The following is a 22,140-nucleotide window of genomic DNA, read 5'->3' on the forward strand; positions in this document are numbered from 1 at the left end:
GGGACTGGATCGCGCACATGGCCAGGAGCACACAAGGGAGTGGCGCGCGCCGGCGCATGCACGGTCCGGCAGAAACTGCTTGGAAGATCCGATCTGCGGCGCCGGGCAAGCCCGACACCTATTGTGGAGCACCCACGGGGACACTCGAAGAAGAAACCTGGGCTCCTGTTACAGTATGACCAATAACTACTTGTGATGTCTGTAATACAGACACTTGTTGACCAAGAACTGAACCAGAACCATCCACTAATTTCTTATTCTGTCACTCATTGTGTGACTGATAGATTGTAACAATGTCTGGTGATGCTAAAATAAGCTGAATTTAAATTAATGATCTGGATGTAGCCTATTTCCATTTCCCAGAGCAGCTTACGTTATTCTGACATCACAAAATGGTCAGATTCCATGGGCATCCTTAATTTCCACACAGCCTGGAGAAGAAGTCTACTTCTGTCACCAGTAAGCTTTAGCAGGACCCTTCGCTGCTGTTACAGATCCAGACTAACATGGCTACCCCTCCGATACTTTACAGTAAGCTTTAAACTGACTCTGTTCTTACTGTTCTAGGAAAACAATTATAAATAATAATCAAAAAGTGCAATGGAGACAAATTTGCTGGTGCATAGGTATCCCAGACATTAGACCTGGACAATAACATTAGATCTGATTCTCTAGCACAAATACTAGTTTTATGCAATTGTACTTTGACTTATATTAGTGAAACTGTTCCTGGTTTGTGAGAGTTAAGTCAGATTAGACAAGACCATTTTTTATCTGGGGGTTCTGCAGTACAATTTCCGTATGAATTAATTTACTCCTGAGGGAATTCTGCACCACTGCGTAATACAGAATTTTGCAGAAATTAACACAACACATACAGACAGACTTTCTTTTTCCGTACAGAAATGGGCTTCAGTGCTGCAAGTCACCACTAGGGGCCACTGGACCATTCAAAGCTCAAAACAGATAAAGACACTGCAGGAGGAGAGGGAGAAAGGGAGTGAGGGACAGCTAAAGAGTTCCTGGCAGCTACTTCCCTCAGGATATGCTGGGAATTAGAGAAGGTGGCATGAAGGAAACTCCCTGCAAGCCAGGCACTGAGCATCAGACTCTTTCTCAATGTGGATACCTGGGCTCTAAAGGGGAGGGTGCAGGTGCCTGAGTTGGGAGCCCGTGGCTGGGCTCTGTGGGATGGGAGGGGACTGTATGTACCTGGGCAAGGGGGAACCCTGCACCTGGCCTCAAGGGGTGCGGCAAGGAGTTGTGGGTGTCTGCCTCCCTCCCCACCAACTGAGCTCAGGTGTGGGATGGAGGGGACAGAGAAATGAGAAGTGGGTTGTTATCAGGGTTTCTTTAATTCTCTGCCCCTAGTGGAATTTTTGTGTGTGTCTGTGTTGTTAGACATATTTGTTGATGGGTGTTTTGAAATAAATTAGCAAAATAACTGAAATTGGTGTAATTATGTAGTGTTATTTTGGCAAATAAAATTTGCAGATTTTTAAAATGTTGTACCCAGTGTTTAGGGTTTGGTTTTTTTATGACGACGTTTTCTTTTGTTTTTTGGTAAAGACATGCCCCCAGGATTAGTATTACATAGACACTTTCTTCTAAGGAACAAGAAGTCTTGTGGCACCTTATAGACTAACAGATCTTTTGGAGCATAAGCTTTTGTGGGCAAAGACCCGCTTCCTCAGATGCATGAGTGGGGCAGGGGGAGTTCAGAGGGGTATTTAAAGAATGGGGTCCCAGTAAAAGGGAGGGCCAGAGCTGACAAGGTCTATTCAGCAAGGTGGAAATGGCCCATTACCAATAGTAGGTATCAAAAGAGTTCTGATACCTACTATTGGTAATGGGCCATTTCCACCTTGCTGAATAGACCTTGTCAGCTCTGGCCCTCCTTTTTACTGGGACCCCATTCTTTAAATGCCCCTCTGCACACACCCCCCAACTCATGCATCTGACGAAGCGGGTCTTTGCCCACAAAAGCTTATGCTCCAAAATATCTGTTAGTCTATAAGGTGCCACAAGACTTCTTGTTCTCGAAGCTACAGACTAACACTGCTACCTCTCTAATACTCTTCTAAGGAAGAGATGAGTATGAGACAGACACACCTATCTTTTCCAGTTTCTCATTTACTAGTGAAAATCTAGGGCAGAGGATATGAAGGATTCAGATGGAATGCTAAACACCAGGAAATGAACTGGGAGGTATCACATTACCTAATTGTCAGGCTTACATGATCTTAATCCAGTTCAGCCTGTTCTCAGTTTAAAGATAGATCCCAAGACTTAGTTGTCCATCACCACATTCACACATTCAATTTTTTTTTTTTTTGACCACCCATCCTAAGCAGAATGAGAAGGCCAGACATTGTGGGTCTTCCTGGAAATCATCTTCCAAAGACTGAAATGAATATAAAGATTCAATTTTACTTGAATTTGACAGAGACAGAGCAGTTAGCTCAGTAGCTATCAGTTTCACTTCCAGGCATCCTAACTGATCATCTATATTTCTTTAAGTTTTTTATTTTTAATAAGGAAAAAGATGATAAATTTATATGTTTTACTACCTTTCTGCAACTGTCAAACACCTGCAGCCCTACAGTACTGTACACAACTAAAAGCAAAAAGTTATATAAACTGTTATTCCAACACACTTCTTTCCCCCTCACCATACTTATGGCTTAATTGCAGGCATGTCAAATTTGCTGTGAAAGTAACAAAGAGCTATCTTTTTAAAAAGTGTTGCTCTCTAATAAATCCTTAATTTGTTAATTCCATACCAAACATGTACTTAATTAACAGATTAAGTAATAAAAAGCAAGTATAGTTACAAATCTATCTTCAACTATGAATGTGGTTTTGAACTCACGTGTATTTAAAGTTAAGAACAAAAACACTTATTTTTACTGGTGTGGGGAGATCTTGTAGGCTACTCAGAAATTTGTATTGTTATGTGTGAATTAACTGTCTCCTGATAATAGATATTAAGTTTATAAACTGAGTAATGGTAAGAAGCAAGATGTTGTGCCATTTACAGTTACTTAAACACATTTATTTCATAGATACAATATACTTAAACATTATCACAAGCACTTGTAAGAGTTATTATTGAAAATAATCAATATATACCCAAAGTAGCAAATATATCAACAATTAACCTTCAGAGACTCAAAAATGGTTTCCCCCAATTACTTGTTAATAATTTTTAAATATGAGCACTCAAACTCAGTTACTCTCTACAACTGAAACCACATAATAAAACCTGAAAAAAAGTATAATTTACTTACCATTTTAAGTGAATGTTCTAAGACATTTGCTTACATGCTAGAAGTAGATTGGACTGTGAGTTTATAGTGCTTGTTTGTACCATCTTGTTAAAATACAACTACATTTCAGCTTGTTTTTCTTTAGTTAAGACTAGTACTCACCAACAAAGGTAAGAAGAATCACCAATAGGAGGATGAGAGCACAGATGCATGGAATCAGTATTAGTAGCAAAAGTCGAAGATATTTGGCAGAAGCCAACTTCTGAGAGCAACCATCCCCCATATTATCTTCATCTGTTCTTAAGACCTGAAGCACAGAAGAGTACAATTTTATCATTCTGACGTAACTTAGTAACTCCTACGATATATTTTAAGACTAGTGTTATCTGATACACATAACAGCAGTACTGCAGAAATATATGCCGTAAATATATCTGGGTCATTAATGAAAGGTAACAAAACAATTTAAACTGGCCTGTCAACAAATAAGCAGTACATGTAAGTTACATGTTTAGCTCATCCTTTCGTGTGTCAGAATTTATAGCTCCACCACCAGTATTACAGAAATTGTTTGCCAGGCTTTTTAAATTGGTAGGTTGAGTGAAAGCCACTGCAATTTGAGAGAGATAAAACATGTATTATTTAAAATTTGCTAAGGGCTACATTCTGTCCACCTCACACAGAAGCACAGAAAACTGTCCATAAAAGTTATTAATGACTACATAACTGGCTATCTTTTCAAGGATATAGTATTAAGGCATCTGTTGGTCTATTATAAATCCTGTTTTAAAGAATAATAATTAGCTATTAAGCACCACCACAATTTTTCATCTTCAACGTACTTTACAAACTGTAACATATTCCTCCCAGTACTCTCTGAAGCTGATAAATTTTAATCCCACTTTACAAATGGAGACATGCCCTAGGGAGCTTAAGTTAAATTTTCTGAATTCAGTGGATTTACTCATGTACGTAAAGTTAAACATGTGCAAAAGTCTTTGAAGGATCAAAGCTTATATATAGTATTAAAATGTGCGATGTATTCAGAATAAAATCCTTACATGCCAGAACTCTAGCCAGGCCAATGTTTCAAACTATTGGAAAAATACTGTCCTTTTTAAACAGAGGCAAAACAAATTATGAAAACACATTTAATAGGAAGAACAGAATCAATGACACTCAATTTTTGTCTATATACACACACAATCCCAGTTTAAAAAATTAAGTCTACATTTATTTTTGCTTGAAAGATCTTAGGTTGAACAATTTACAGTAAATTCTTTCATATCTAGCAGCTCTGGGACCGGGAAGTTACCAGATAGTCAAATACTCTGAATAACAGAGAGGTATAGCATATGTATAACACTAAAGAAAAACAAGATTAGGTATTAAGAAACAAACAAAGATGTATGCAGAGTACCTTATTTACCAACAACAGGAGTATCATAAACTTATACCATAGTTGATGTATATTTTTATGTACTTTCTCTACACTGTCCTTATGGAAAACATAACTAAAATTTACTTATGGTTAAAATGCCAGTTATTTGAGAGATCCAGATGATAGAATGCCAGATATGAAAGAGTAACAGAGAGGTAGCCATGCTAGTCTTTATGCCAACAAAACAAAGCAGCAGAAATGTAGCACTTGCAAGGCATTACATTTAATCATTTGGATTGGAGATCCATCAACTATATGAAATTATTCTGTTAGTCTTTAAAGTCCTACATTTCTGCTGCTTTGTTTTGTTGGACATAAAATAGTTTACTGTACATTTGATAAGGTCATTAGATGGTGAGATTATTAATCCTAGACTCTCTCTCATCCAAAGCTGATTTATCAGTTGATTGACAAGAGCAATAATCGATGTTCTTTGTTGGGCAAATCCATCAAACTGAAGTTTGCCCCTTTTGTACAAGGCAGAGGGAGACAGTGACAGGACACTAGAATACAAATGACAGCATCTCATCCCATACACGTGGAAAGTGTCTCTGGAAAGATAAAACCCACAACCTCTGGCTGGGACCTTTGCTTACCATACAAATTCCAACGTTTAAATGTTATCCCACTGGTAGTTTCTGATATAAATACCTTTTTGTGGAGAACAAAACACCATATTTTCTGACATAAGCCTAAGTTTGCCTACTGCTTAAGAAACCGTTTCTCAACACAGAGGTCTTACTTATCTCCTTATTTTAGCCCTTCTTTTTATAGAGGTGTCAGAGAAGACTGTAGATAAGTGTGTCATAATTCAATCCATCTGGTCCTAGAATATCACAAACAATGCTGGTGTGCAAGCTGGCTGAGAGACAACTCTCCAACCAGATAACATTGGAGCAGCCATCTGTTTTTGATACTTTTATGAGGTGTGGTTGACCCAGATGTATGGACAGGACAAAAATGACCAGGATTTCGTTACTGTGATTCCATTTATTCCTTTTGAAAAAACATTAGGTAATGTTACTCATCTGCACTGAGAACCCTCCAATATGGAATACCACACAGATTTCTTGTGTCACCATTGTTGTTCAGTGTAAAGATAAAGTAACACTGAAAAATTATATGGCAGCAGCACGGACTGAGGTGTTAGTAATACCTTGTGATACTCAAATAAACATTGCTACCTTCTATCACAGTGATTCGCTTCCAGCACAGTTGCGGTGGGTGGCTCATATTGAAGACAGAACATAAGATCAAAATATTTAGTCAATGGCCAAGCTCAAGATGGTGGACATACTGCTTTCATGAAAAGGAAACCATTTGAAGCTGCAACTTTGGGGCTAGGGTAGTAGTATCTTTTGATGTGGTTTTCCCAGCTGAGTTAACAGGGCTCCCAACTAGAGGCCACAACAAACTGAATATGGACACCAATGTCAGGAGTGCTTTTTTAACTTCCAAACTATTCAGTATTTGCACATCTTTATTCTGGACTACAGCTAAGTCCACACTGCTATTTTACTGCACTGCAAATTTCTGGTCGAGAGATGTGAAACAACACACACACGGTGAGCACAACAAGTTACAGCACTATAAAGTGCCAGTGTAAACAAAGCTCCCAGCACTATTAGCTACTCCCCTCGTGGAGGTGGCTTAAAGTGCTGGTGCACCTGCGTTTTAGCCTAAGACCTCAGTGGAGGCTTTTTTGACCACTTCACTGAATTACTGCAATGCACTCTTTAGGTTGCCCAGTACTACTACTACTATTACTACCGCCCAGTACACACAATATTTTTCACCAATGAGAGTCTGTGAGAAGAACTTGCTGCCTAACGTTCAGCAGATGAATTTCAAATCAGCCATTGCAGTTTTCAGGTCCCAGTCCAAACCCTACTGAAATCATCCTGCATAATAACCACTGATGGGCTTATCCTCCATGAAATTATCTAGTTCTTTTTTGCAATGGTGCCAAAGTTGGTAGTAGATATGCTGATGCTGGTATTGGTGCTGGTGTCTGCTTCAGTGATGGCCGGGGACAAAGATGCTGCCACCACAGGCAGAACAAAGGTGGCTGAACCTAATGATGCTCCCATGGAACAGGAGCAGGGAGGCTGGCCCTGGCGGAAGGACCACAGTGTCCAAAATGACCTCTACGGTCGCAGGCTGCCCCCGTACTTGTCATAGTGCATATGATGAATGCAGAACCTGACAGGCAGCTGGCACAGCCATGGCTCAATGCTGCGGAACACACCAACATGACTGGCTTGCCACAGGACAGCGGGCAGGTAGGTTTCACTTTAGTGACCTCTCACACCTCATTGGGGAGGATGTCACCGTGAGATGCATGAGCTCCGGCACAGCCCAAAATTCCTCTGGTGTTGAAGAGACTTACAGCTCCCTGCTCCGAAGTAGCAACAAAGGAGGCTGGGGACTCAGGCACCCAGTGCCAGTGGGAGTCGACGCAAAGTCCTGTGGCAGTGGGTCTGCATTGGTGTGGCCCTGCTCAGGTCTCACACTCATTGACTCCTTGTACCTGGAGGTGGGAGATTGATCCTTGTCCTGCACCTCTTCTTTTCTGAGGCACTGGGGATTGGAACTGGTGCCTGCATTTTGACTGGAGATCTTGCGCTGTGGCCACTGGGCATTGAAATATCTTGTCCTTGATGAGTGCCAGGCCGGCCAACAGCATTAGGGCACCCTGTACTGAAGATGAGAAGCTCAGCACAGGGTCTGAAGACCCGTGCTCTGACTGTTGTTGAAGAGCTGCTTCCATCAGAATGACCTTCAGATGGTAAGCTCTGTCTTTTAAAGGTCTAGGTCTGAAAGTTTTTCAAACTGAGCAGCAAGCTCTTTGATGACTCTCATGCTTCAAACATGAAGTGTGGGGATTGCTCTGGGGCATGCACTTCCTGCAGGGTGCACAGGCTTTGAAGCCCAGAGACCAAGGGAGGGGAAAGTGACCCTCCCAAAGAGCCAAGTCTAACATCTAATTAAACTTCACTACTATTAACTATAGCTACAACTATTAACTGTTTACAGTGGTGATAAGAACAGCTAACTGCTAGTGCACCGGCAAAGACAAGCACAGAAATGTTTCAGCTAAACGTTGCTGACGGTAAGAAAAAAAACTGGGGACACAGTGAGTTAGCAGGGTCCCACACTGGATGCCATGAAGGTGCCACTTCCCTGGATGCCCCAGCCAACTCTACAGCTAGCTGCTAGGGAAAAAAAGCCTTCTGACTACCGTACACGGGTGAGCACACACCCGACTGGAATGCACAATAATAAACATTAGAAGAAGAAAATATTGATTCAAGGAACATTTCTTTCAATTAAGTTAGGGGCTCACTGGTGGTCTGAAAACTTAGCCTTCATTTTGTGTAGCTATAAAAATAATTTTTCGTTTATATAGTCAGTTTCCCTATTAAAACAAGTGTCAGCTGAAAATATATATAGTGCTTAAAACAGCAAACTGAAGCTTAAACATTCTGTCCTACTGAACTGCTATTAACTGCTACTTAGCTGAACTCCATTCTTCCTGTATTGATTTCTATAAAGGAAATAAAATTTGCAATGAGTATGGGCTAATTTTAATTCGGTCTATAGGAAAAAAAAGTCTGAAGGTAGCTAAAACACTTTTTTAATCCCCACTGTCCACAGGGCAACTAGCTTTCTCAACTGGGACATGCTCATCCTGTCCCATGCTGCTAGCCTGCCTGCATCTGGTGGAACACAAGGCATAAGAAAAAGAATGGGCGAAACCAAAAAAAAAAAAATCAAACCTTGTGAGAGTCATTCCTTGAATTTAAATATTCTTCTGTAACCTCACTTTACAAATTCTTTAATTTTTTATGCAAGTAATTTTCAACAGATTTGTCAGAGAGGTAACTTTGGGACTGTGATGAAGGACATTTGAAAGGTATAGTGTTCACTATGTGTAAGAGACTGGGAAGAGAGATGGTAATTTTCAAATGTAAGTCTTTTCTCCTTGAGTTCAGATGGTTCTGTTGAGAGGCTGTCTGAGTATTGTCTTAAAGGGCAGTCACTTGTTTGTTAAGCAGTTTCCCACCAGCAGCACTTAACAGGCATGCTCTGTCATCTTCACATGGGGGGGGTGCTAGATGGGGAGTGGGCAATTCTGCACTCCCAAAAGGGGTGGGACCCTGGGTGGAAAGGGCAGAACTATTCCCCAGGCGGGCCTGAGAGTTGCCTGAAATGTGCCACACTTTGCTGCAGTGGTGATTTAAAGGGCCCAGGCTGCCACTGTTCCTACCCCCTTTAGCTCCCCACCCTCTTCGGTGGACCTATCTGCACAGGCATCCTGTGGGTCAACAAACTGAGTTTAGTGTGCTAATATTGATCTATAAAGTCCTAACTGGCTTGGGAACTTCCTAAGTGACCACTTTATGTTTACAAAAATCTTAACAAAGCATAAATACACCGCATGTTTTCCAAAGCTTGTTTTAGAAACCAGAAAGCTATTAAAATTCAAACTACCAATCTCAGCTCTGACCTGCAGCTAAGCTAAACTCAGCACAGCTCAGTGTGAAGTAGGGCAAAGAATTGGGAGGGATATGGCTATTTCCCCTCTTTTTGCTTTCCTCAGTCTCTTGTTATCCAGCAGAGAACTAGTTCAGTCTGGTCTCCAATGTAAACAGAATGGCCAGATTGTTTTATGCAATGCATCCTCACAGTCTCCTGTGTAGGGAGATGGGTAGGGGAGAAGACTATGTTCCTCACAAAGGCTGATGCAGTCCTCATAAGGAATGCAGCACCACTCCCCATCATCTCTCTACACTGGGCGCGGTGAGGGCTGATGGCATAGAACCGCTCTGCCAATTCCACACACCCCTGGAAAACCTTCTTTGCCAGGAGTATTAGCTCTGCAATGGTTCCACTATTTTAATGGCTCCTTTTGAACTAGCTGATAGAGTAATGTGGCCACAGAATATGACAGACTCATCGAAACATAAGGCTGGGAGGAACCGTGAGAGGTCTAACCCAGCCATCTTTGCAAAGTCAGGACTAAATAAACCTAGATCATCCCTTACAGATGTTTACCCAATATCTTCCTCAAAGCCTCCCATGACAGGGATACCACAGCCTCCCTTGGAAGCCTATTCCAGTGCTTATGTAGCCTCATAGTTTGATAGTTTTTCCTAATAATTAACCAAGCAAATTAAGCAAATTAATTTGTGTCCTACCTTCAGTGAACACAGAGAACAACTGATCACTGCCATCTGATCAAACCGCTTCTCAAGTTTCTCTCAAGGGTAACTTTACCTAGTTCTTCACAGGTCAGGTTTTCTACACAGTTTATCATTTTTGTTGCTTTCCTCTGGATTCTCTTCAGTTTGTCCACATCTTTCTGAAAACATGCTGCCCAAAATGCAATATAGTACTCAACCTGAGACCTCACTGGTTCTGGATAGAATAGAAAAATTACATCCCAAATTTTACATACAAACACTCCTGTTAATGCACCCAGAGTCATATTAATTTTTGCTGCTGCATCTAACTGGCTCATATTCAGTTTACTACTTCTTATAACTTCAATATCTTTTTTCTACAGAACTACTGCCTATCCAGTTTTTCCCCCATTTTGTACTTGTGCATTTGATTTTTCCTTCTTAAGCAGAGTATTTTCCTCTATTGAAGAACATCATCTTCTTCATGTAAGACCAATTCTATTTGAATTCTAATCTGGTCTCCAAAATGCTTGCATCTTCTCCAAGCTTGGTCTTAGATGTGCGTTTCATAAGCACATTCTCCACTCTGTTATCCAAGTCATTCATGAAAATGTGGAAAAACCAATTGACCCACAACAGATACATGTGGGACTTCGTTAGGTACATCCTCCCAGTTTGAGGATGAACCATGTAACAAATCAGTTACATATGCACCTTAGTTCATCAACATTTTTTTAGTTTGCTTGTGAAAATGTCAAGCGAGACCATGTCAAAAGCCTTATTAAAATGAGGATATCACTACGTCCACGATCCACTAAGCCAAAAAAAGGAAACTAGTCTGATATGGCATAATTTGTTTGTGACAAATCCATGTTTACTGCTATTTATTACCTTATTATACTCTAGGTATAAAGCAATTAACCTAAGGCTGATATCTGGAAAGATACCGGAACAAATTATTAAACAATAAGCTTGAAATACGCAAAAGCTATTTAAGGCAGGAGAATGACATCCTGGTGGTTCTTCCTCAATTCCTCTCCCAGAGATTCCTGGAAATACCTGAGGAACAAAGACTGAAGTGAGGCGGAAGTGCTGGACACAGGCTAAAGGCATTTTTAGAACGTGAATGGAACACTTGGAATTTTCTCCTTAAGAATCTGCAGGCTGCTAATATAATAACTTAGAGAGAGAATTTCCTGTTCACATCTAATCTCTTTAGAATATTAAGCTTAAATTATGGTTGGTTTTTTTTGTTTATTTACTAGTAATCTGCTTGGACCTGATTGCTACCCCTTATAATCACTTAAAAATCTATCCTTTGTACTTTAAAAATTTGTTTTTAATAGGTCTAAAATCAGAGAGGTAATCATAACCAAGAGCAAAAAGCTACTGTATACTTCTTTCCATGTTGGGAGGAGGAGTGAATTTAATGAGATGACTCTGTACACTTCTGTGCAGTACAGGACAGTACAGGGTCTGCATATAATACAGCTATGTATGTCCCTAGCTTTGTGTGTGCTGGTAAAAGCACAGGTGATGGTTTGGCAGGCTGTTTTAGTGTAAAGAAACCAAGCTGGTGGGTGGGGTGCAGGGCTCAGTCATATTACAGTTCTGGGTGGTTCCCAGGATAGGTGAATTATTCACTTTTCATTAGGATTTCATGATCCTCCATTCAGAAATATTTAGATAATAATTTTGTTTTAGTAGAAGGGAAAGAAAAGAACTTTTAAAGCTGGATACCCTGTCATTTGTAATTCAGAGAGATGACTAAAAAGCAAATCTCTGTTTCAAGAGGCAGGTAATAACGAACTGTTAAATGAAGATCAAGGTTAAATGAGTTAATAATGCAGTTATGTTCCTGTAATATTTTTAAAACAACACTTTGAAATTGTAGTAAAGTCTTAATGTAGGTGTAGGCTCCCCAGAAGAAAGATATACATCCATCACCTGAATGACATTACAGTGCAAGGTAAGTTTCCAGAAAAATTCAGTAAAGTCTCTCAACACAGAAAGATCCTACTGCTGCCATGGATTGAGTCAGGAAAATAAACTATCTGAATTGAATTTTATCCATAGAAAACATTTTTCCTCCTTTTCACACTTTCTCTGGAATCTACAAACAACCGACAGAAAAACTCTATCATACGATGAGGAGGAAGCAAAAGAAAACCATCTGGGCACTTAACCTTTCCAGACCACTATCTACTCCCATGAAATCAGAGTTCAGATTCTCTGTTTTCATTGGAGTATGGATGAGGGTGGGCATTAATAATTTCTGAATTGTTGAAATATCATCTTCATTTTGGCCTTTCACTTTAGCTCATTTATTTAAATGTATATCAATGCCAACACTGATTACAGAACAATTCATCAGCAACAGACCTGAGCTGAACATTTCTGTAGTTTTTTTTTAATCAATTACATATATGGCAGCAACTTATTTGACATCATATTGCTACCCAGTGGGTGTAGAAGGGTTAAGGAGCTTTTCCTGGCAGGAGTAAGTGTTATGAGGCACCTGTGTCAAAGAACTGTCTGGGATGATATGAATGGGTCACGAGAGACTAACTGTAACCAACACACACCATTGCAGCACTTTGGAAAAAGGCTCATATACATGGGGATGCAAAGAATGCATTTGTACCCCCTCAGTGGGCCATCCTGCTCCTCTCCTACTCCCCTCTCCCCACCAGCCTGGTCAGGATGCACCTGGGGCAGTAGATGGGCAGCAGATGGCAGCAACAGCTGCAGGGGAATGCTTCCCCATGGCCTCCCTCGCTCCCCCTGCACTCCCCTTATGGAACTCCATTGCTGCGTCCTGGCCCACTGAGCCCTGCTTCTCTGCAGGTGGCCAGAGGCTTCCTAGCTGCCAGTTGGAGAAGCAGGACTCAGTGGCATGGGAAGCAGCGGTGGAGCCCCATGAGGTGAGTGCAGGGGGAGTGAGGTGAGGGAGCGATACCCTGAAGCTGCCGCTGCCATCCACCACTCATCCCAGTACCACTCACAGGCATAGTGGGAGGAGAGGGAGTGTTTGGGCCAAGCAGGGCTGCGGTGGCAGTGGGGGGGTGGGGTCTTTGGCCTTGTGCAGGTGGAACTGATAAACTCAGCATGGCAACGCAGCAGAAAAACAATGGACCAGGAGATGAAAGAAGGAATTATAAGAACAGGCCTCACAATGACACAGAAGTTCTCACATAGCCAGATGTGGAGCCAAGATGGTTTTTATAGCAGTATGACTAGCTGTTTGGTCTGAGAAGACTATGTCCCACTGTGTGTCCCTGCTCCTTTCCTACCTTGCATCTCTGAAAACGTGGCAGACAAACCCTTCCTGTTTCAGTAACATGAAGAGTTCTACTTTCAGGAGGAAGAGGGAACCCTGGAGCTTGACCATCTGTTCCCTTTATGTTTGTATACCACAACTTTAAATTAAAAACAAAACCACTTGGAAGGCAACCGTATGTGCTCACCACCAGTATACCAAGAAGAGCATGATGGATCTGGAAAACTCCTCTCTCACTCACAGAAGCTGGTCCAATAACAGATGCTTGCTCACCCACCTTGTCTCCTGGATATGTTTTAGCTGACAGTGATCCTGTAATCAAATCCACAGTTCACAAATAAAAAGGATTTCCTCCTAACCTCCAGCTCTGCAAACTGAAGCTGGGACCTGAAAAGGACCTCTATCTCCTCCCTGTCCTCCAGGGCTACCTGCTGTGCCACAAGCCCTTACCAATCAAGCGCACCAGACAGAGCCCAGCTCTCTCTGCCTTAGCTGCGCTGGCTCCCCGCGGGAGCCCCAGCTGCTGAAAATAGGGGAGCAAAGGTGGCTGCAGCCCCCCGGCTTGGACGGGCTCCCATTATACACAGGGCTTCTACCTTGGTTCAACAGCTCCCAGCAGCCCCGCTGAGAAAACTGCTCCAGCGCCCTGGCAGCAGCCACGTGCCAGCCCGCCGCACCTGCCGCCCGCCCGCTCACCACAGTGACCGCCGGCCCACGGGGAAAACTCGACCAGATCCCGCTGCCCGCAAGCACCCGCATGGGACGCGGCGGCAGCTAAGTAGGACGGAGGGCTGCCTGGCAGTGCGCCCCGGGGGCTGGCCGGAACAGCGGCCCCTGCCTGCCGGCCTTGGACTTGCCGCGGCGCCGCCCGGCGGCTTTATTTTTACCGCGGTATTTTCTGCACTCACATTTTCCACTGCCGGCGGCCCGGTCGGGGGATCCGCTCGGCCCGGCCAGGCCGGGCTGGGGGAATCTGACAGTGTCCCGGCCAGAGCTATTTATAGGCGGAGGCTGCGGGCGCCGCATAGCTCCCGGCCCGGCTGTGGCAACGGAGACGGCAACACATAGCTGCCCTCCCGCGGGGCTTGGCGGCGGCCGGGGGGGGCCCCGGGAAAACACCTCGTGCTGCGGGCCGCGTTCCCGCCACGCGCCCGGCCGCCCACCCCGTCCGGCAAGCTGCGCCCCACGTCTCAGCTCCTGCGCACCTGAGACTTCCCGGTGCCCCCGGCGGGCGGGGCAGGGTACTGCCCGGGTGCCGCCTGAGAAGCGGGGGGTGGCTGAAATGCGCTGTGGCGGGGTGGAAGTCCGGGCAAAGGCCTGGCCCTGCTGGGGACGCTGCCGCAGCACAAGGTGATAATCCCCACGTGCCTCTCCCGGGCTTTCTGCCTGGTGCTCGGAGCCACTGACTGCACGGGCATTTCTGTCTGGGCAGGCGCATACTCGCCGGGCTGTTCCGCCTTCCGGTGGGGCCTGGGTCTGCGTGGCTGGCACCTTTCAACACCTGTAAACAGTCTTGACTCTGCTAGGGATCATAGGGCTGGTCCCGGGGCTTGCCGGGGCCTTCAACATGCAGGGCGGACGTAGAGGTTCTCTAACTGCGGCTGTGTGTGTAAAAGTGCCTTCGGCCCCCCTTTCAGCAGGTCCCCAGGGCCAGCATGAGGCATGCTGGGACCCGGGCCCAGGCCCTCCCTACCCATACACAAACTCTGGAAAGCCATATTTCATAGTGCCCCAGACAGCTGCGTCCTGCATAGTCCGTGTTCCTGGCTGAGCCAGCCTCATTCCTGTACCGAGCCCCCATGGGCTGCACCCAGCAGGGGCATGTGGGCCTGAGACCACCCCCTGCCCATGCCACCCCCCAGTCCACCTCTTCTCTGACCCCAATCCACACCTGCTCCTCTTGCACTGCACCTCTTTCCCCCCAAGGCTCCTCCCGCAAATGACACAGTCTGAGGGATCAACGGGCAGTCAGGTGTCAGCAGCAGGGATCAGGCCAAGCACTACGCTCCCTAGCAGTAGGAACAAAGCCATCCATCCCCAGTCCACTCCACCCTGCTTCTCACTGCCTGTGGATGCAGAGGGTGGTTCCTCTCCTTCCTCCATTCTCCCTCTGATGAGCAATTCAGCCAGAGACTGCGGGGGCAGGGGGAATGGGTTCAATCTGTGGAGCCTGCCCCCACTAGGGCTTCCCTGTGTAGCACCCCCACCCCACCCCACCCATGTGGGACTGCATAGGGCACCAAAAGTGCTAGGGATGGCACTGCCCTGGGCTGAAGTTGGAGCCCAAGCTCTATCCCCCACCTGGGAAAGTGGGGCTTGGGCTGAAGCTTCCCCTTGCCCCATCCCACCCCCAGCAGTGGGGTTGTGCTATGGCTGTAGCCCTCGCCACCTAGGCGCTTCCTGTGGTCATGTACTAAGCTTGTCAGAAGGGGTTGCTGAGCAATGAAGTTTGAGAATCCCTGAACTAGATTATGATAGTCCCTTCTGGGCTTAAATTCTGAGCCTTCCTGGATGGGCCTGCAGTGAATTTGTAATGTGGAATCTGTGATGATTTGTTTTCTAGGCAACCAGAGTTTAGTCCCACAACTAGACATGCCTAGAGACATTAACTTTGATTTTTTTTCTTCAAAACACCAGCAAGAATTTACATTTAAACTGGAAGTTTAATGATCAGGTGAGTGGCCATCCAGGTATAAAGTCACTGCTGGAAACAGTATTAATTTGATATGCAGAATTTGTACTTTGCTTGACCCTGATCATGTAATTCTGAATTTGCTGTCCTGCAACCTTGCCATTCTTACAAATCCCTGAATGGAAATACACCAAAGGTATGCAAGATGTCAATGTAATTCAGTTTTCTAATCCTAACTGGAGGATGACCCAATTATAAGTAGCCGTGGACTCTGCTAGCTGCCAGATGTGTTGATATTTTCACCAAACAACAGACAAAGAAAAACAGTGAAGCTGGTTGATTGCTTTTTATAAAGTTAATTACAATTGTGCAGTTTCTCTCTAGCCTAGGCCCACAGCCTATTTATAACTCTCAGTTTATGCCAAATAAGCAATGGCCAGATTATTTGTTTTACCCAGTGTGGATTCAGGGCAACAGTAGGACAATAACATCCAGTGGAAGAACAGTGCGCTAAGGGCTAAAAGCATCATTGTACATCCTTTTTAGCACTAAGATTCATCCTATTATATTGATATAAGGCAGAATTTCAAAAATAATTGCTGAATCTCACTTGACTTTCCATTCATATGTTAGGGTATCATTAAACAGTAATACACAGATATTTGTTAAATGTCTGATATGTCTTACATTGATATAGCACCTCACATCCTTAAGGATTATTAAATGCCTTATTCTTTTGATTCCTTTTACATGTAGTTTTCCACAACAAATATGCAATTATCTTTTGTGTAGAATACACAAGCTATTCATTGCCAACAAAGATTTTAGAAGAGGAAATGGAGAATAATTTATTCAGCAGAAGTTACTAAAAGGATTGGGGTGAAAATCCATATCCTAGTGGAAAACAAATTGGAGACCTGGATTTAGTGCCCATATTATTGCAAAAGGTGTCATGAGATTTTATGTATATAGATCATAGAATATAAATCAAGAGTCTGTCCTACCCCCAGTATCCAACAGATAAATGAAAAACAGACTACCTGGCAAATTCCCAGAAAAAGGTCTGGTCAAACATTAACACAGCAGTAGAATGAACGCAGATTTTCTAGTCTGGAAAAGTGAGTTTGGCTACTTCAGTCCCTGTCCTACAACCTGTCTCATGAGAATACCTTCAGTGAAGTTAATGGAACTAATATCTGAGTAAGAACCTCTCACATTAGCAAAACCTTCAAGGCTGGGCTCTATCACTTCCCTTCAGAAAGAGAACTAGGGCTGGAAGGGAGAAAACTCTAACACACAGTAATGCTGATCTTCAATAAGTGTTGCAACACCAGACATGTTCCAGAAGACTGGAAAAAGGTTGCTGTGCCAATATGTTGAAAGGGTAAATCAGGTGACCCAAGTAATTACAGGCCTGTCAGTCTGACATCAGTCCTTGAAACGGTAATGGAGAGGGTAATACAGGACACAATTAATAAAGAATTAAAAGAGGATAATAGAATGAATGTTAATCAGCATGGGTTTATGGCAAATAAATATGGCCAAACTAACTTTATATCATTTTGATGAGATTACAAATTTGATAAAGGTAAATAGTGCAGATGTAGTGTAGACTTTTTGAAGGCATTTGAATTGGGACTACCTGACATTTTGATTAAAAAACTAGAACAATATACCATTAAATGAATATACAATATACAATTGTACAAATGTACAATATGCAATGAACAATATACAATTAAAATGACATGTTAAATTATTAATAGGTAGCTAACGATAGGTCTCTAAGGCTGTGTCTACACTAGCTTCCCTACTTCGAAGGGAGCCTGGTAAGTAGGGTGTCAGGAGATTATTAATGAAGTGCTGTGGTGCATATGCTAAACTTCGCAGTGCTTGCTTGTGTGTAGCCGCGGATCACCCGCCGGTACTTCGAAGTGTCCAGGGTACTTTGAAGTTTCTTTACTCCTCAAAATTTTGGAGGAGTAAAGGGACTTCGAAGTATCCTGGACACTTTGAGGTACAGGCGGGCTAGCCGTGGCTACATGCAAGCCGGCACTATGAAGTTTAACACTTCCAAGTTGCCACGGGGGAGAATTAGCTTAATGAACTGCTGTATATGCACCGCAGCACTTCATTAATAATCTCCTGACACCCTACTTACCAGGCTCCCTTCGAAGTAGGGAGATAGTGTAGACCCAACCCAAATGTAGTTGTCAATAGAGAATCATTATTGAACAGGTTTATTTCTAGTAGGGATTTGTTCTAGGCCCTATGTTATTTAGGATTTTTGTTAATGACCTGAAAGAAAGTATCATCTGCACAAAGTAACAATGGTGAATTTGACACTGACATTCTGTACCCCAAAGCAACACCCTGGCACCCCAATATTTACCATGGTAATACTGAATATTTTGAACAAAGTATGCTTTGTGACATATATTTTAAAAGTCTTGATCTGTTTCATATTAATATCCTGTCAGATAGCATTTGTTGTTGTAGCTAGCATTATGAAGTTTTGCTACTTTTTTTTTTTAATTGAAATATGTTTTTAGGTTAAAAACACCCCAAAGCAGCCTTTAAGGTACAAAAATAAAAAGGCCAAACAGCATTAGTAGCCCACTGCAAGAAATACACTCATCAGGAGTACACTACAAGGTATGTACAATGGAAGCCTAATGCATACACCATGGAGACAGTTTGAGTCATGTCACAGCAAAAGATCTTTCCAACAAGCTGGAAGAAGCTATAAAATGGAGACACAAGATCATCACTGGGCCTCATTCCTTCCATAACTGAACACCTAGGCTACATCCACACTAGAGAGTTTTGTAGACAAAACTGGGGTTTTGTCAACAAAACTTGTGGAGCATCTACACACAAAATGCATTTGGTTGACAGAAACTGTTGATGAAAAAGCCATGTAGACACTCTGGGGGGCCATCTTGTCAGAGCAAGTCAAAAGATTGATCCACTGTTATGTGTAGACGCAATCCATTGACAGAACTTTTGTTGGAACATGTCTTCCAACAGTAATTTCTGTAGGCAGATGCTTCTAGTTTAGACATAGCCCTGGAATCACTTTAGGAACAAAGAATGGACTTGGAGAGATGGTCCCAGGGAGGAAAGAAGTAATCCCAACCTATGTGTGAAAGATTGGTGCACTGTTTGTACCATCCTGATGACATGCTGCTTAATTCAAATCCTGCCTTGTGTATAGAACTTAGAGTGCAATTGTGTTTTATTTTTATGGTAATCAACTTTGATCTTTATGTTGTTATTTATAATCACCTAACATCTATCTTGCTGTAATTAATAAATGTTTTACTTTTTTTTACCTAAAACAGCATGTTATTTGAAGCGTAAAGGAAATCTGCTCAGGAACCAGGGCTGGGTCATTGCCATATCCACACTGATGGAGGGCAGACTGGGTAATTACTTACATTGATCAGGATTCTGAATTGGGTAGGACAGTACAGCTCTGGGGTCCCAGGGTGGGGAGCTAGGGGAAGTTGTCTGGAGCACCTCTGTTAGCTCATGAGTGCTAGGAGGAGCATTAATGTAACTGAAGCTGGGTGCGCCCCTGCTGCTGTAAGACTCTGTGAGTGCAGGATCTGGAGAGATCTGCTGCCTGTCACAGCAGCATTATGGGAGAGGAAACCCAGGCTGATGAAACAGAGGGCTCATCAGACCCCCAGTTCCAGATTGCCCTAAGGAAGTCCATCACAGACACAAAAATGGAAAAATTGTAAATAAAGAAAAGAATAGGTCATTGATACAAAACAATCTGAATCCCTTGGTAAGCTGGGGGCAAGCTAACAATGTGCAATTTATTAGGGCTAAATGTGTTATATAATTAGAGAACAGAGGCATATTTACAGGATGAGTAAATCTATCCTGAGATGCAGGGACTCCAAAAAATTGGAGTTGTGGTGGATAATCGGCTAACCATGTGTGATGCTATGGCCAAAAAACAAATGCAATCCTTGGAAGCATAAATGGAAATCTCAAGTAGAAGTAGAAAGATTATCTTCCGTCTGTATTTGGTACTTCTGGACTCACTGCTGAAATGCTATGTTAATTTCTGGTGTCCACAATTCAAGAAGGATGTTAATAAACTGTACAGTGTTCCAATAAGAACCACAGGAATGATTAAAGAATTAGAAAACATGCCTTATGGCACTCTAGTAGGGTCTAGAATAACATACCATGAGGGCCTGAAACCTGGGCTCTTAAGGGATAATATAGCAATCTGCCTCCCAAAACCTACTGAAGTATCATTCTCCTCCCTGACCCACCAAAAAAAGGAAACAGAGCACAAAGTAAAAAAGATGGATTCTCCAGGCAAATCTGAACATTTTAAAAGATACTTCATCAAGATGAGTGTTTCTGGATCACAGCATGGAGAAACCTCTCACACTTCAAGTGAACACATAGCAGCCAAATCAGGCAGAAGTGCCAGGGCTGAGAAAAATCAAATATTTAAAGTAAACATTCTGAAGGTGATATCTCATCTGAAGGACATGAGAGATGATCTGAAGACCAAAGTTCTCACAGTACCCCAGGAAACTGATTGAGCAGAAACAGAAAGAGAAAGAAAGAACAGAAAGAAAGAAACAGAAAGAAACAAAATTGGATTACATAGAAAATAGATTTAGAAGACACAACATCATAATTAACAGGCTGCCTGGAAAGGCTGAAGGAGAAAACTCAATCTGGTTTGTAGAATATTCAATTGTGGAGCTGTTAAATCACAGCTCCCTCATAGAAATAAAAATTGAGAGATCCATAGGGTACTGTGCCCCCCTTTCTGGGCCTCATAACAACATAGTAATAAAAACTCAAAGATGTAACTGTCAGACTTAATGATTATCAACAGAAAAAATAATTCTGAAAATGCCAAAGAGTACCCCAAGCTCATACTCAAAGACCCCATGCTGCACTGTTTCCATAAATACTCTGCCTTAACTTTACAAAGAAGAAGAGAGCTGGAGCAAATTACAGCAACGCTCAGGAGGGCAGATATCTGCTACAGATGGGTTTTCCCATTTAAACTTTCAATCATCTTTCAAAATCAGAATTATACAGGAAGAAACTTTAAGCAAAGGGGAAAAAACAGACTCCAGGGACTTGGAATAGAAGTCCAAACCACAAATGTACAAAATGACTGTCCAGAGGGAGAACTCCAGATAGTGAAATACAGGAAAAAAAAGGTAAGAAAGAGACAAAAGATTCTAGGAACTGTACTGGCAATGGCAGAAGTAAAGCTGAACAAGAGAACTTGGATACCTGACAAGTAATCTAAGGACTGTGGAGATGTGAATTCCAGGAGTCACCAGGAATGAATAGATGACTAGTAACTATTACTGTTACAAAGAAAATAGTGTAAATTAGGCTTTACTTGGGGTATTCAATAATATCTGTGTTCTATATATTAAACTGTGGAGGAAATAAAGAAGAATAACTGAGGAAGGGGAGAGGATGCAAAAGATGGAGAAGACTGGAGAAAATAGTGAAGGGACAGGATGGTGAGGAGCCTTTACAGATTCTCTGTAAATCCTCCCCATAACTCAAATGACCAGACAGTAATCCACCCCTAAGGAAGAGATTGTGCTTCCTTGGGATTGCAAACCACATGCCGAAATAGCGTATTTCAAAATGCACTCAAAATAAGCAACGCAATTTCCTTAGCTTATCTTGAGGTTAGGGTGCCCTCTAGACATAACCCAAGAGAAGAAAGCCAAGTGTTCTTAGGGAGAGTTTAGGGTTAACAAAATACAATCATTTGGAATTTTGTTTCACATGGGCTAGGACTACACGAGCACACTATGTCGAAGTAGCCTATTTCGACGTAAGAACGTCAAAATAGGCTACTTCGATGCGTCTACACGTCCTCCAGGGCTGGTGCCGTCGACATTCAACTTCAAAGTAGCAACAGAGAACATCGAAAGGAGCCACCCTGGAAGCAAATGCGGAGTGTCCACACACACAAGCACTCCACGTCAAAATAAGGGGCCAGCAAAGCCCCAAGCTGCTCCCTTAAAGGGCCCCTCCCAGACACACTAGACCTGCACAGCACGAGATCCACAGAGCTGACAACCGGTTGCAGACCCTGTGAATGCAGCATGGACCCCCAGCTGCAGCTGCAGCAGCAGCAGCAGAAGCCCTGGTATAAGGACTGCTGCGTGCGGTGACCATAGAGCCCCAAAGGGGCTGGACAGAGCGTCTCTCAACCCCTCAGCTGATGGCCGCCATGGAGGATCCCGCTATTTCAAAGTAGCAGGATGTGGATCATCTACACACACCCTACTTCGACGTTCAATGTCGAAGTAGGG

The 22,140-nt window shown here is 43.0% G+C and overlaps 1 protein-coding gene across 8 annotated transcripts in view; it reads right to left on the minus strand.

Annotated features, from left to right (window-relative positions):
- CORIN (corin, serine peptidase) overlaps window positions 1-22,140 on the minus strand; it is a 230,127-nt gene that overhangs the window by 196,467 nt on the left and 11,520 nt on the right. For 4 of the 8 annotated variants that reach the window (XM_074992721.1, XM_074992724.1, XM_074992718.1 and 1 more), the window contains exon 2: window positions 3,432-3,576. In XM_074992721.1, the coding sequence (XP_074848822.1) occupies window positions 3,432-3,576 (145 nt within the window). Of the gene's footprint in view, window positions 1-3,431; window positions 3,577-9,911; window positions 10,132-10,787; window positions 10,917-13,772; window positions 13,789-13,872; window positions 13,973-22,140 lie in introns of those variants that run through there. The other 4 variants (XM_074992720.1, XM_074992719.1, XM_074992722.1 and 1 more) reach the window with 4 other exon arrangements.

This window comes from Carettochelys insculpta, chromosome 4 (genome assembly GCF_033958435.1).
Source record: "Carettochelys insculpta isolate YL-2023 chromosome 4, ASM3395843v1, whole genome shotgun sequence".
Taxonomy (NCBI): domain Eukaryota; kingdom Metazoa; phylum Chordata; order Testudines; family Carettochelyidae; genus Carettochelys; species Carettochelys insculpta.